This window comes from Phalacrocorax aristotelis, chromosome 6, assembly GCF_949628215.1.
Source record: "Phalacrocorax aristotelis chromosome 6, bGulAri2.1, whole genome shotgun sequence".
Taxonomy (NCBI): domain Eukaryota; kingdom Metazoa; phylum Chordata; class Aves; order Suliformes; family Phalacrocoracidae; genus Phalacrocorax; species Phalacrocorax aristotelis.
The window spans coordinates 400,203-413,902 of record NC_134281.1 but is presented as its reverse complement, the minus strand read 5'-3'; the positions used below and the strand labels follow the sequence as shown (position 1 = coordinate 413,902).

The following is a 13,700-nucleotide window of genomic DNA, read 5'->3' as shown; positions in this document are numbered from 1 at the left end:
TAAGATGTTAAAATTTTCTAAAAGGAGATTACTGGATTAACTCTGAAATGAAGATAATTTCTGTCTCCAGTGCTTAGCTTTGCTCAAATTAGATTAACAGTTGGACTGAAATTGTAAGGATGTTTTCATTTTTTTTTTCTCTTTCTTTGTGCTCTATTGAGACCATTTATATCCGTAATTGAAGTAGAGTTGACTGGTAGGTAGGCTTTACAGGAGGTAAATGCAGCATGGACTGAAACACTTCATCACAGCAATTAGGTCTAAATCCTGTTACTACCAGAAGGCCTCCACTACCATCTTCAGATTTGATGCTGTTCCTTAGTTTGTCAGAGAATTGGTTAATAGGTAAGTGCCTGTTAACAGTAACTGGAACTGCAAAGCTGGAATTAAATAAGGTAAAAATAATGTAAAGGAGAGGCCTGTAGAACTGCAGTTGTTTTGCTCTTTTATTTTTCTACATTAGTTAAAACAATGTTTAATAGCACTGTATCTTATTTTTTTTACAACAAAATATTTTCATGTATTCATTTCCTGCTTATAACTGATAACTTCATACAATGGTCACTAAATGTCAGCACCTAAATCTTCATAATACTGTTGGTCTGTAGTGCAGTTTTGTTTTGTTTTGGGACCGTGGTTAGAGATCTTACTCTGTATTCAACATTCTCTTATTTTTTTGTCAGTGCAAAATGTTTTCAAGGGGAGATAAACATTTACAGTGTATGGGTAGCATGGCCATGATTCTAACAGGAAACTCAAAAAGCCTCAAAAAAACCCCAAACCAACTATATTTCTATTTAGTGGTATGTGTGTATTTGGGTTTTTTTTAAGTTTGTTTTTCCAGGTGATAAATTGAACTACCTTTATCAATTGGATACATATTATAGGCCTTTAAAAATATGGACAATTCTAAACAGTTTGTTAGGGTCAAAAATTCAGATATCCATAAACATCCCTGAAGAAAGGGAAAAATGAAAGTAATAAAAATCCCCCCAATATATTTTGATGCAAGTAAATTCTTGAACATAGTATTTTTATAGAAAGCTATATTTTAATTATAAATGCCATTCTATTCCTCAGTCAAATATTATGACAAATATAGGACACAAAACCATTTTATTGCAATGATTAGAACACCACTTCTCAACCTTCTTTATAAAAAAAACACCGAACAAAACACTAAAAACAAAAAAGCCAACCCCAAGACAAAAAAAACAAACCCCAAACTCCAGAGATCTATATCCTCAGCTGGTGTAAAGCAGCACAACATCTTTGAAGTCATACAGACACTTGGCTGGTAAGAATCCAGCCCTGGAGATGTAGTGCACAACAGCAGTCTGATGTAAGACACATTTAGCCACAGGAGTTCCAAAGCACTCCAGCGAAGCAGGTTCAGACAAGTGCATTTCAGCTCACCAGCATATTTCAAATGGTGTGCTGGTTAAATGGATTAAAGTTTTGATGTCATTTTTCATAACAAGAACAGCAGAAACAACAGGAGAAAGCTTTGAAAATAGACTATTTAAATAGATGATAAAAATCTTAACACTACTTGGTAGACTAGTGTTAAAAACTGTCTGTATGTTTATAATAAATTAAAAATAACCTTTGGGTTTGAGTCTGATGCAGTATTTAGGTAGAAGTGAAATTATTCAACGTCTGGATTTGTAGAGCTACTGGAGTGCATTTCAAAGTACTGCAGTGGTATGAAATTAAACTCTTTAAAATAAATTATACAGTGATCTGTGTAAAATTATAAATTGATATTAAGTAATTATCCTGGATCATAGCCAGTGAAGTGTCGGTAGACCAGGTAAATTGAATGTGTTGTTTGTTCATTTTCTGTGGAAGCAATTCAGCATACACAGGGCATAATTTCATGCTGGCACTTGTTAATAGATGAGTAATGAATCAGGCCACAAAACTCCTTAGAAAAACGAAAAAATGAAGCTGTAGTTCAATAAAAATAATAAAGTGCTTTAAATGAGCATTTGTTGTTTACTACATTGTTTCTCATTTCATGGTAGACATTAAACCCAACCCAATGAAATATAATGCTCTAGAGTAAGTAAAACTGAGCCTGTTACTTACTGTAGTCAGTATTTCCATGTATTTTCTTGTCTTGATGTTAGACTTAGTTTACTGTGGAATCAGAGGAGAAGCTTATAGTACAGGTTGAACTTGCACAGACATAAAGATCACCATAAATATTCTCTATTTTAAAGTTTCCATTTGCAAAAATATGGATGTAAGAAGGAGGAAGCAAAAAGAGCAATTTGGAAACAGTTCATATCCAGTGTATGTAGCCAGTTTGCCTGAAATACACTGTTCAGTTTTGTAAGACAGCATTGCTGGGAATGTATAGAAATCTGAGAATTTATTCCAAGTCCATTGAGTGATAGCTGCTATAATATGGATGCTTCTTCCATGGCTTCAATCCACCTAAAAGGGCATGAAAGAAAAAGTGGTACATCTTAAAATGCATATGATTTTATAACATGTGTATTTTAAGAAAAATAAGTATTTTAAGAATGTAAAGCCTGAAGAGAACTACATTTCCCATCCCAGCTCTAATGAAAAACTATAGTTTTGTGATTAAAGCAGGGAAATGGGTACTAGGACTCTTGCATTCTAGTACAACCTTCACCAGTAATTCATGGTAAAATCTCAAGGATAGTACAAGTCCTGCCTTAGAATAGGAAAGATGAAACCACTGAGGTATGTTTAAAAGCAACAAAACCTCCCACGAGCTCTCATTTCCTTCCCTGTGTGTCTTGAGGTAATGGCATTTTTATTATTAGTTTCATGACTATTTTATTATGTGGAAGCAGTAGCGTTAGAATGGGAAATCTAAATAATTATTTGTTGATGAGGAGACTAAGATGGATAAATAGAACACATAAATCGGAGAAGTTTCTGTACAGTAATCACATTTGGCAGACTTCTAGGCATGACTCTTGAGATTCAGCCTCCTCTTTACCTATACAAGGGAGCAAATTCTCTTTCCTGAAGGAACTGGAAAGCACCAGGTAGATTTTTAATGCCACCCAGGCCAGTCGCATGCAGTTGGGCTTAATCAACGCTCTGAAGGCTGTTTCCTCTGTTATGAAGGCATTCTGAAGTGAAGGAGAGGGGAAAAGTCCTACATAAGCCTTTGGACCTGCACACTAGTTAGTGTGGAAGTCTACCCCCATACCTCTGTGCTGAATCGTTATCCTCTGCTCGGAAGCTATAAAAAAGAGTCTGCTTGTGGTAGAGATGGAAAACTGTATCCGTACTTCCTTCCTCCTTTTCTGGGGCAATGGTGAAACCCAACAAAGGCAAACTTTCTGTGGCAACTTTGTCCTGCAAGCAAACAAGAAGTGAACCAAAATTTAGAGAGAAGGCCTTTAACAGTTTGAGGGCTCTTTTTGAAAACCAAATAATGATACAACCCCTCTCTTGACAGGGCTGCAAAAGCAGTAGTGTGAATATTCTGCTGGACTGCTGGCTCTTACCTAAACAAGAGCCATGCCTGTGTACTGCACATATTTATCTAGTCTTAGTGCTGAACTCGAACACCACCTCTGAAAGTCCTGTTCTTCATGATCATCCACATGGCCATGAAGGTCAAATTAGCATTACTTTGATGGCTATCTTTGACATAATGGTCCAGAAGGCAAACTAGAGGTGACTGAGAGTATGGTACAGTACAGCAGCAATTCTGAAAGCCTGAGATCCACTCCCATTTATGTTCCTTTCAAACATTTTTATTTGCTGAGTGCAAGTAGTAGTCTTTTTGGTACCTTGTCCGTTCATAGCACTAGCAACATTTTTAGAAATCTGCACTGAATCAAAGAGCACACTTGCTTTCCAAAATGCTGCTTTGAAAGTTCTGAGGTGGTAACGCAATTGTTAATTTACTCCCAAGAAACCTCCAAGAATTTTGCCTGCCAGACACTGCTTTGTACAAGTTAAAGAAAACAATAAGCCTGGTTAAACAATTGCAGTTTAGCTGTTAATTTGGTCACTGTGTTTAGGTAATGTTTTCTATATGTGTATGTTGCCTTTGCCTCTGCTTTTAGAAGCTAAACTGCAAACTGGAAATGCAAAGTGTAATTAGCCATCTGTTGCCTTTTCCCTATTGTTGAACCAGAAAGGATCACTTTTAAGGTTAGCAGAGGTAAGGTAAATGTGCCTGAATTGCTGGCCAAATAATGAACTCTTTTGTGCCTCAATCTCCTCATCTGTTTAAAGGGTATAATGTTGCTTCATGCAACCATCACAGTGGTGACGGAAGTTTAAATGATGTTTGCAAATTGTTCTGAAGGCTTAAAGTACCAAGCATTGCTATTACTACAGTTCTTGTATTCTGTGTCCTTTGCTCCGCAAAATTAATTTTTATGCTTCTGCTTACAAAATCTGTCAGTTATAACCAAAACTTACATCACACTTACTTCAAGTTTATTTGTATTGCAGCTATGCACAAAAGAGAAGAAATTAAAATAAGAAAAGGGACTAGGAAGAGACAAAATAGATAAAAATGATCTAGTTGATATCCAGCCTCCTTGGCTGTAAGGAGGAGCTTACAGACCAATACACAAGGTAGTATTCTCACCTCTGCAGACTGCCTCCTGCCTTTCCCCGTTGGTACTAGTACGACAAATATGTCCTATTTATACTTGCAAAACTACAGGTTTCTCCACCCCACCAGAAGTGGATCATAGCACAGTCTATCTACAAAATATCAGGCAGTTACCAAGTGCACCAGAGAATGCCTAAGGACCTTGAAGTCTTTAGGTGTAAATATGTAGTCTGAGGTTCACAGTGGTTGACAGTACATAATAGCATGAATAGCAAGAAGTCAAATAATGACGGGCAGTTTGTGAAGAGGGCTGCCGAGGTCCAGCTAGGGCTGTGGCTAGGCCCCTCAGCTAAGGACAGCTCCCTGGGGACTCAGTGTGTTAGGACCAGGTCTCAGAAGGCAGGAAGTTGTGAGAACTCCCATTTATACCTTTTGCATTTAATTGTGCTGCCTGTAGGGGTAAAGAAGGGAACTCAGATAGGAAACTATTTGAAGTCAGATTGTACAGTACCTCATTTGCTATGTAGGTGTAGAGGACTTTGCCTTTGATAACAAACCAGCGTTTCTTCCAGTGTCTTTTGCCTCTCTTGCATCTGCTGAGGTAACCACTGATGGTAGCTCCCTCTCCTGACGCCACCTGGAGCAGGGTAGGAGAAATCAGGATTTGTAACAGCAAAGGCTTTTAGGCTTTTCCCCTCCTGACACATGCATGTTTGCGTCACACCAGGCAACCAGGTCTATGTTTGTGAAATCATAAGTAGACCATTAGAAGTATAGAGACAGAAAAAAATAAGCATGATATTATGGTTCTTTTTAACTGTTTGAAGATTTCTGGTTAAACTTAGTTCTCAGTAACTCTAATGGAAAATATGCAGTTGAGTTATCATTGAGGTCAGCAAGTTTACAGTTGTGTTCTGAGAAGCCGAACTTGTCCCCTTTCCCAGGTCTGGTTTTTCGGTATATTAAAAGTACATGCTTCCAAAAGGGAATTATAGTCTTGTGGCTGAACACTTGTGAGATGTATGTTATGTTTAGGACTTTACAATGGTTTTATATCAATTTATGTTGATCACTTGACTATTACTTGGTTTCATTTGTGAAATAATATTTCTGAGAAGAGTTACCCTTCTCACAGAATTATTTTGACATCTAAGTGCTTAATGTTCTTAAAGATACAGATTTTGAGTAGATGGAACTATGCACACACACACACAGTGCAGTGTGCGTTACTAGTTGCAGTAGTAAACTGCAGTAGTATTGGTTTTAGAAACAAAGTGCAGAGATTCAAAACCAGCTTTTGTAGCACTGACACAAGAGGCAACTGAGCAGTAATTTAGCAATGTTTTGCAGCAGAACAGAACTGTTCCAGGACCTGGGTAAAGAAAGTTAGAAAAAGTTATGGTGGAGTGAGACAGTTCATATTAATAAACATGTGCTGCCTCCTTGTGGATACTGCTTTTTTCCTAATGGGGCTGAATTTTTTTCCTGCTGGTTCTTTCAGTATTCAGTTTGCGTGTTTGTATTACATGCTTGTATCTTTGGCTCAGTTTCATCTCAGCACAAACAAGTCTCAAGAAATCCTAGTGTCTTGACTGTACAATGAGTTCAGCAAGATGTTTGCACCCTATTCGCCTTAATATGACGATGAATACCTGCTGATTTCAGTGAAGTGGGAGTGCCTTACTGTGCTTGAGTTCAGCGGGCAACTTAGCTTCCTAGACTACATCAACATGATTGGCACCTTGTTCCTGGAAAGAAAACTAATACAGCTGGAGAAATCCTGAAATTGGTGGGCAATTTATTTGTTTATGTTGGTGGGACCAAGATTTTAACCATTTGATTTGAAATGGTTTGGTGTGAGCTGGAGGCAAAGTGCCTGATTAAACATGTATGCTCCTGAACTGATTGCCAAGGACTAGAGTCTATTTCCTACGTAAGTGGTATTTTATTTCTCTTGAAATGAAAGTATGATTTCAGAAATAAGGGTCTTGTGAAAAAAGGTTACTGGTCAACAGTATATCATGCTCTGTTGATACTTGCCATTGTCTGTGATCTGCCTTCTTTTACTATCTAGTACCTTGAAGGCATCTTAATTTTCTAAAGACTTTACAGGCTGATGAGCAAATTAAAGTACATGGCTCTAACTAAGTTTCTCAGTGGGCCCAAGAAGCTTCTGTGGTATCTTCAGAGCTCAGAGTATTTTGTATTTTACACACTATTGTGAAAAACAGAAAAACATAATTGCATGATGAAAGCAGATCAGGGCATGGGCTGAGTCCACTGCACACAGAATAAATTATAAACGTAGCTGCTGAAGTATGAGCAGACAGTTCTCTAAAGTTCCTTGCCTTTCTCAGGCAGCTTGGCCCTACCTCCATAAGAGCTGAAGGGATCTTCTTCTGTTTCTTAAAAGATGAATAATGAATATTGTGGAAGACGGAGGAGAAGGCACTACTTGAACACCTGGATGAAGTTGGAGGGAAGCTCACACTTAGTGGCCGCTCTGCAAGATTAAGAAAATTCAGAATGGGAAGGGGGAAATGGATGAATCGGTACAGACTAGGGGTAAGAGACACACAATACACTAATGCAGATGTCTAAGGAAAATGCAATGCCTCCTCCAGAGCTGGTTTTTATTTTAGCTTTTCTTTCACATCACCCCTTTAAGACTGATTAGATGGTGGATTTCATAGCACTCTAGGTTAATGGTAATAGCCTACAGCTGCTTGGAAGAAGTCTGCAAGAAAGCTGACAAAGCACAAAACACAGTTTGCTTTTTTCTAATTTAAAATCAGCATTAAGCAAATAGCTTTTCCATCTCTTCCCCTCTATGTTCTGTAACACCTTTGCAGGATAGATTCACTAATGGGACATTCTTTCTGTATGAACCATTCTCTTTAAGTTCTACACAGGAGAGAGTTATTCTGTCTCTGTCAATCTCCATTAACCCCAGTTGTCCGAGTTTATATCTTCGTAATTTCACTTCTGGCAACACACATTATCTGGAAGCTCTTAGTAAGGCACAGCATTGTTTTAGCACAAATCTGAGTTATCACTTCTTGGACACACAGTGGCTTGGGGATGCTTTTTCGGCTGTTGTGTCAGCATCCGTTCATGTGTGCTTGGCTAGTATGACTTCCTTTAATCAGGATGGAAAAACTAAACTTCATCTGTCCCCACTTTTTAAATCTTGACAGTATAATGTGCCTCCTTCTAGAGATTGTCTACATGAATAGTTGTGCAAGAACATTATTTCCTGTTCATTCTGTGTTCATATATATGTAACCCCTGCCCCCACTTTTATCTTTGATTTGGATGTGTATTTAAATCAGAAAAGGAACTTATAGAGTAGGACAATAATACAGAGTTCTAGTTAGGCAGTAGCTCTTCTGCTTTGAATTCATGCTTTCATCTGTAACTAGATTAACTCCCCATGTAGGAAAGCTCTTAGTGACTGTACTTTACCTCAACATTTGTTGTTGTAAAAGCTACAACATGGATGAGGATGGTGAGGAACTGTAAACCTATTGTTTTACTTTAATGGATAATTCATTAGAAATGACAGAGAAGAGCTATCACCTATAATTACATCACAGAATAGAATAGTTCAGTTGGAAGGGGCCTACAACAATCATCTAGTCCAACTGCCTGACCAATTCAGGGCTGCTCCAAAGTTAAAGCATGCTCTTAAGGGCTTTGTCCAAACGCCTCTTAAACACTGTCAGGCTTGGGGCATCAACCACCTTTCTAGAAAGCCTGTTGCGGTGTTTGACCACCCTCTGGGTAATGAAATGTTTCCTAATGTCAAGCCTGAACCGTTCCCATGCGTCCTGTCACTGGATCCCAGGGAGAAGAGATCAGCACCTCCCTCTCCACAACCCTTCCTCAGGAAGCTGCACAGAGCAATGAGGTCGCCCCTCAGCCTCCTTTTCTCCCAACTAGACAAACCCTGTGTCCTCAGCTGTTCCTCTGAGGGCACAGGTTTTTTTGTTATTCTGGTTTATCAAAAGGCCAGGGGAGCCTTCAGAGAACCTGGCCTGCTGAAACAGTTTTAGCTGCCATTCAGCCTGGCACTCCTGGGACCTCAGTAAACATGCCTCATGCTTGAAATGAGAAATCCTCTTTAACAAAACACAACATGGTAGGCATATCCTAAAGCCTCCCCATTATAAAAGAAGGAAATGGGTTTGCCAGTTTTGCCAAGAATTAAGGAACCTTACCTCTTTTCTTAAGTTCCGCATAGCAGCTATCACAGACTTTGGCTGCTTGATCTTTGAGGTACTTCATAGGATACTTGTTTCTTGAACAATTTCGACACACAATCTGTTCCAGTAAGGAAAGATGCATGTAAATATAATTTAAATTTATACACACGCACATGCAAAACGAATCCTCTGAGCTGGTTGGGAGAGGAAGGTGGATAGTGGACCAGATATGACTCTCTCCTAAAAGTGTGGCACTCGGTAGGTCTACTGACTGAAATGTGATTGCTGTAGATTTACACTCTTGTAAGCCACGCAGAACTGATCACTGTCTTTGGTTGCACACCATTGCTGTGCCCATCTCCCCAGGAACTTTTATCTTCCCTACAAGTGAATCACAGAAAGACCACTTTAATATTACTTCTGTTTTCATAGCTTCATTAGTAACATTGGTTTTTTTAAGCAAGCTTGCATATTCCTGCTATCTCTATGTAGGTACAGACTGATTTTCTCTGTGGAATTAGAAAAAAGATTAAGTAAATGCTTTTTCATAGTAGCAAAAATTACTGGTAGTTTGATTTAAAAAAAAATCACTGAGGCTAAAAGACAGCCAAAGTTTAAAACAGGACCACAGGTTTATGCATGTAAATAAATCTCTACAGTTAGTGATAAAGGGACTTGGAGATCCCCTTGGCTTTAGGGCAAAAAGCAGCAGCTCTTCAACGGAGCACAGAGGAAGCTTTCCCTTAGGTCACCAACCAAACCGTGCTCTACTGCTGAGTTTCTTAACTTTTCTTGGAAGATAATTTTAGCAGCTGTTATTAGGGACAGGACGTGGGCTAGATGTGCTACTGCTCTGGTCCACAACACAGCATATCTTTTGAGTGTATTGCTTCATTGTCTCTAGAGCTAGCTGTATATCAGATATAGTGGTTGGACGTGGCAATGATTATCCTGTAAGCCTTCAACTGCTAGCCTTTGGGAATTAATTTGGCCCTCAAGGGAAGGTTACTGTTGTTCCTACGACAGTCATTAGAAACCTAATTACCTAATGTAGCAAAGCACAAACATGTTCTTTGAGAAGTCATATTCTGGTGTTGATGTTGCTACAAGTTTGCAGAAGTTACAGCCGTGGCAGCCTGTGTCCTAGAGGTGTGAATAAAACCTCCCTGAGAAGCTTGCACAGCTCTTACCTTCCCACAGGCATGGCAATGATGTCGCCTCAAAGTGAGGGTAAAGTCACAGCCACAGTTCATGCACATCATGACATGGGACACAGGTACCAAAGTAGGAGGCCTCTCACCCAAAGGTATTCCAAGCCTTTCCCTTAGCTTAAAATCAAACAAGAACAAATGAAGAAGCATCCACACTTCCAAAGTACGCTCAGTCAGCCCTGCTCCGTCACATACAATTCTCCTCTCATTTCAGTCTACCTTCGCTCACTAAGATCCCAAATTTTCTAATTCCTAATGCACATTGTAAGTGAGATACAGCTGCTTCAGCACTGAGAGACTCTGGCCAATCAGTACATGGTGCTGTTAAAGCCAGAGTCACAACAGGTAAAAACCCATATAGATCTATTATTGGTCAGACACTGACACTCTTCTACATCAGACAAGGAACTGATTCACTGCATATGCAAACTGCAGGTAAGAACATGAGTTAAAGCCATCTTGTTAGTAACAGCTTTTGAAATAAAATCCATAAAAACCTCTATAGCTTTCAGTGAAAAAGGGCCTGAGCTGTTTGTCATTACACCTTGGGACAGTTCTATGATCACGGAAGAGAGAGCAGAGAAAACGGTAAAACCAAAGATTAATTCCCCCCCCCCCCAATTCAAATCTAATACATGCTTTCCATGGCTGATCTGAATATATGTAAGCAGCTTTAGAAAATATATTCACTGTTCCTATTTCTTGGAATGCACCATGTTGCAGTGTTGTACAGGTGCCTTTGCTCCAAGCCATGGTCAATGTGGAACTGAACCCAAACTAATAAGCTGTGCTGAGAAGCTGTGTTACTTCAGGTTCAGCAAGTATTATGGGTACCCCACTGTCAATTTACAGCAGCTTTGCATAAGTAGCACAAGCTCTTGTGCCTTTGAAGGACTGTTTGTTAGGAGGGTTTCCTATGAGGAAATTAAACTTCTGCAGATAACTAGGATTTAAACACAGAAAAATTAAATACCTCCAAACTTTTCCTTGCACATATTCAGGTTCACATCAGAAGCAGAGCTACAAAAAAATTATCTTTTCACTTGTTGAAAAAGGATTTGGTTTAGGTTGCTGTACTAATTTGTAATTTTTTCTTGTTAAATATTTGAAAGTAGGTTCACTTCAGGCCAGAAGGAAAATCCTGGTTAGTTTTTTTTATTTCATTTTTTATTTTCTGAAGCGTTCAAAAACTAAATCACAGAATCACAGAATGGCTGGTTGAGGTTGGAAGGGACCTCTGGAGGTCATCTGGCCCAACCCCCCTGCTCAGGCAGGGCCACCCACAGCCAGCTGCCCAGGACCACGTCCAGGTGGCTTTTGAATATGGCCAAGGATGGAGACTCCACAACCTCCCTGGGCAACCTGTGCCAGTGCTCAGTCACCCTCAGCGTGAAAAAGTGTCTCCTGATGTTCAAGAGAACCTCCTGTGTTTCATTTTGTGCCTATGGCCTCTGGTGCTGTCACTGGGCACCACTGAGAAGAGCCTGGCTCCATCTTCTTTGTACCCTCCCTTTGGGTATTTATACACATTGATGGGCTCCCTCCTGAGCCTCCTCTTCTCCAGGCTGAACAGTCCCAGCTCTCTCAGCCTCTCCTCACAGGAGAGATGTTCCAGTCCCTTCATCACCTTCATGGCCCTTTGCTGGACTCTCTCCAGTATGTCCATGTCTCTCTTGTACTGGGGAGGCCAGCACAGGTCACAGCACTCCAGGTGTGTCCTCACCAGCACTCTTTTTTCCCCACTTAGTCTTATTGCAAAAAACTGGTGTTCTACGTCACATAAAATAGCATTTTTACTTTTTGTCGGATGTATTCTTTGCCTTTTTAACTGGGAGTAGTACAACAGAAATGAATAACAATAATATACAGCAATCGTGCTGGTACAATTAGAATATTGCTGGTGGGTTATTATTAGCATAACTAATTATATTAGTTGTATGATCTTATATTGTATTATATTAGTTTAATTAATGGGTAGTTTTGTTTTCTTAAAATCTATGCAGTTTGTAGCTATTTTTAGCTCATCCAAAATAGTTACCCTTTAGGACAAAATAGCCTTCCTCCAGAAGAACTATTTAAATAAAGACCACAGAGTATAGAGTGTGATTAACATTTCAGAGGTGTCCCATGAGCTGTGGTGAGCTTCATTATTTAAGCTTGGCATACTGGTTTAAATGAAAATAACAACAACGTCTTGCCACTAGGAACTTTGCATTTTATAACCCTCCTCCTTCCCCCCTGCCTTTCAAGCGTTGAAATAGTTGGCCTCCTTTTACCTCCACGCTGCTGTGAAAAGTGGAAGTGTTGTGAGCTTTGTAGTCATCTGGGATGTATCTGCTGATGCAGCTGTACCAGTCATCCCTTTCCAAGCAAGAGCTGTGGAATGAAATACAGCAGAGCAGTCAATGCCATGCATAGCAGGGACTGAAACAAGCTGTTTCTGGATCAGAGGAGAAAAGCTTCACTTTATGAATGTTTGCTTTTCCCCACTACTGCATTGAACTGGTCATTTTCTGACCAGGAACAAAATTGGCTGTTGGGCACACTCATCAGGATGATTAGTATAGATCCATGGTTAGGACTGTGGCTGAGAAGGAACTAAATGCTCAGAAAGTTTTTCAAAGTAGTCTCTGACTTTGCTATAAGCTCCTCAATCCTAGATCACATAGGATAATATGGATATCTCCTTTTGTTATGCCTGCCCTAGCTTTTAGGCACTCTAGGGTATGTAGTGTTGGCATGGGTTGCTCAAAATAAGTGTATTTATGCTTACCTGTACAGTAGGATGCTTAGATGATCTGCATATTGGGAAATGAAGAAGTCTGTCACCCATGGTAAAGATGTGAATGCTTTTCTTTTCCTCTAGCTCCTGTTTAGGAGGCAATCTCCAGTCTCCTGGCAAGAGGCCAGGACAGCAATTTGAGATGGAAGTTCTGCATTCCCTCTAGTTGCAGTTATGCATGGAGGCCAGTAGTTCTCCAAACCGGCCCCTAGATGTCCGCTTTGCACAAGGCAAAACAGCGAGCACTTTGCGCTTCTCTGCCAGTCCAGCTATCCCAGAAAAGCTGTAGGGTGCTTAGTGCCTGTTATTTCCCAGATGCATTCGCTCTGTTACAGCCATAAGCTGTCCTGCCTGTGTTAGCTGGTTTTCCTGCTGCAACTTCAAACTGTGCACTTCCTGTCCATCTGAAACTGTGCACAGCTCTAGCTGTTCCCAGCATCAGTTACAGGAGGGAATGCTACTCACTGTGCTGGTCTCCCCTCCCTGAGTCATACCAACCACTCACATTAAAGCTGCTACTAGACTTTGTTGTAAAAATTACCAGTGGCATCACTGCCAGCTGCTGTTCAGCTGTGATTTCCTCACACTGTCCTCAAGAAGGCCACCAAACAAGACATCTGAGAAGAATTTGTCGTTTGTAGTTTTAAAAAAAACCCAAAAGGAACAAAAAGAGAGGAAATGCCAGATTTTATCAATGATCTCTGAGTTAGTATCACTCTGCACTATGAGCATAAGTCCCTGTCTGAAAAACACAGGCCTGTGTAAAATTCAGCTAGCCTGGAGTAGAAACTGGAGCAGAAACTCTGAGCAGTGTATCTACCGCATATAGGCTAACCTCTGCAAGCCAAGGGGCTATGTTACATAAGGTCATCTCTGGCAAGAGTCACACTACTAGTCAGTCCTTATTACTTCCAAAAGTCAAGTGAAACTACACTTTC

The 13,700-nt window shown here is 39.9% G+C and overlaps 1 protein-coding gene across 4 annotated transcripts in view; it reads right to left on the bottom strand.

Annotated features, from left to right (window-relative positions):
* Positions 1–424: 424 nt before the first annotated feature.
* FGD5 (FYVE, RhoGEF and PH domain containing 5) overlaps positions 425–13,700 on the bottom strand; it is a 116,473-nt gene continuing 103,197 nt past the window's right edge. For 2 of the 4 annotated variants that reach the window (XM_075095523.1, XM_075095524.1), the window contains exons 15-21: positions 12,257–12,356; positions 9,960–10,097; positions 8,785–8,887; positions 6,937–7,067; positions 5,076–5,201; positions 3,197–3,345; positions 425–2,442 (exon numbers count right to left, since the gene is read on the bottom strand). In XM_075095523.1, the coding sequence (XP_074951624.1) occupies positions 2,406–2,442; positions 3,197–3,345; positions 5,076–5,201; positions 6,937–7,067; positions 8,785–8,887; positions 9,960–10,097; positions 12,257–12,356 (784 nt within the window). In that variant the 3' untranslated portion in view covers positions 425–2,405. The remainder of the gene's footprint in view (positions 2,443–3,196; positions 3,346–5,075; positions 5,202–6,936; positions 7,068–8,784; positions 8,888–9,959; positions 10,098–12,256; positions 12,357–13,700) is intronic. The other 2 variants (XR_012660964.1, XM_075095525.1) reach the window with 2 other exon arrangements.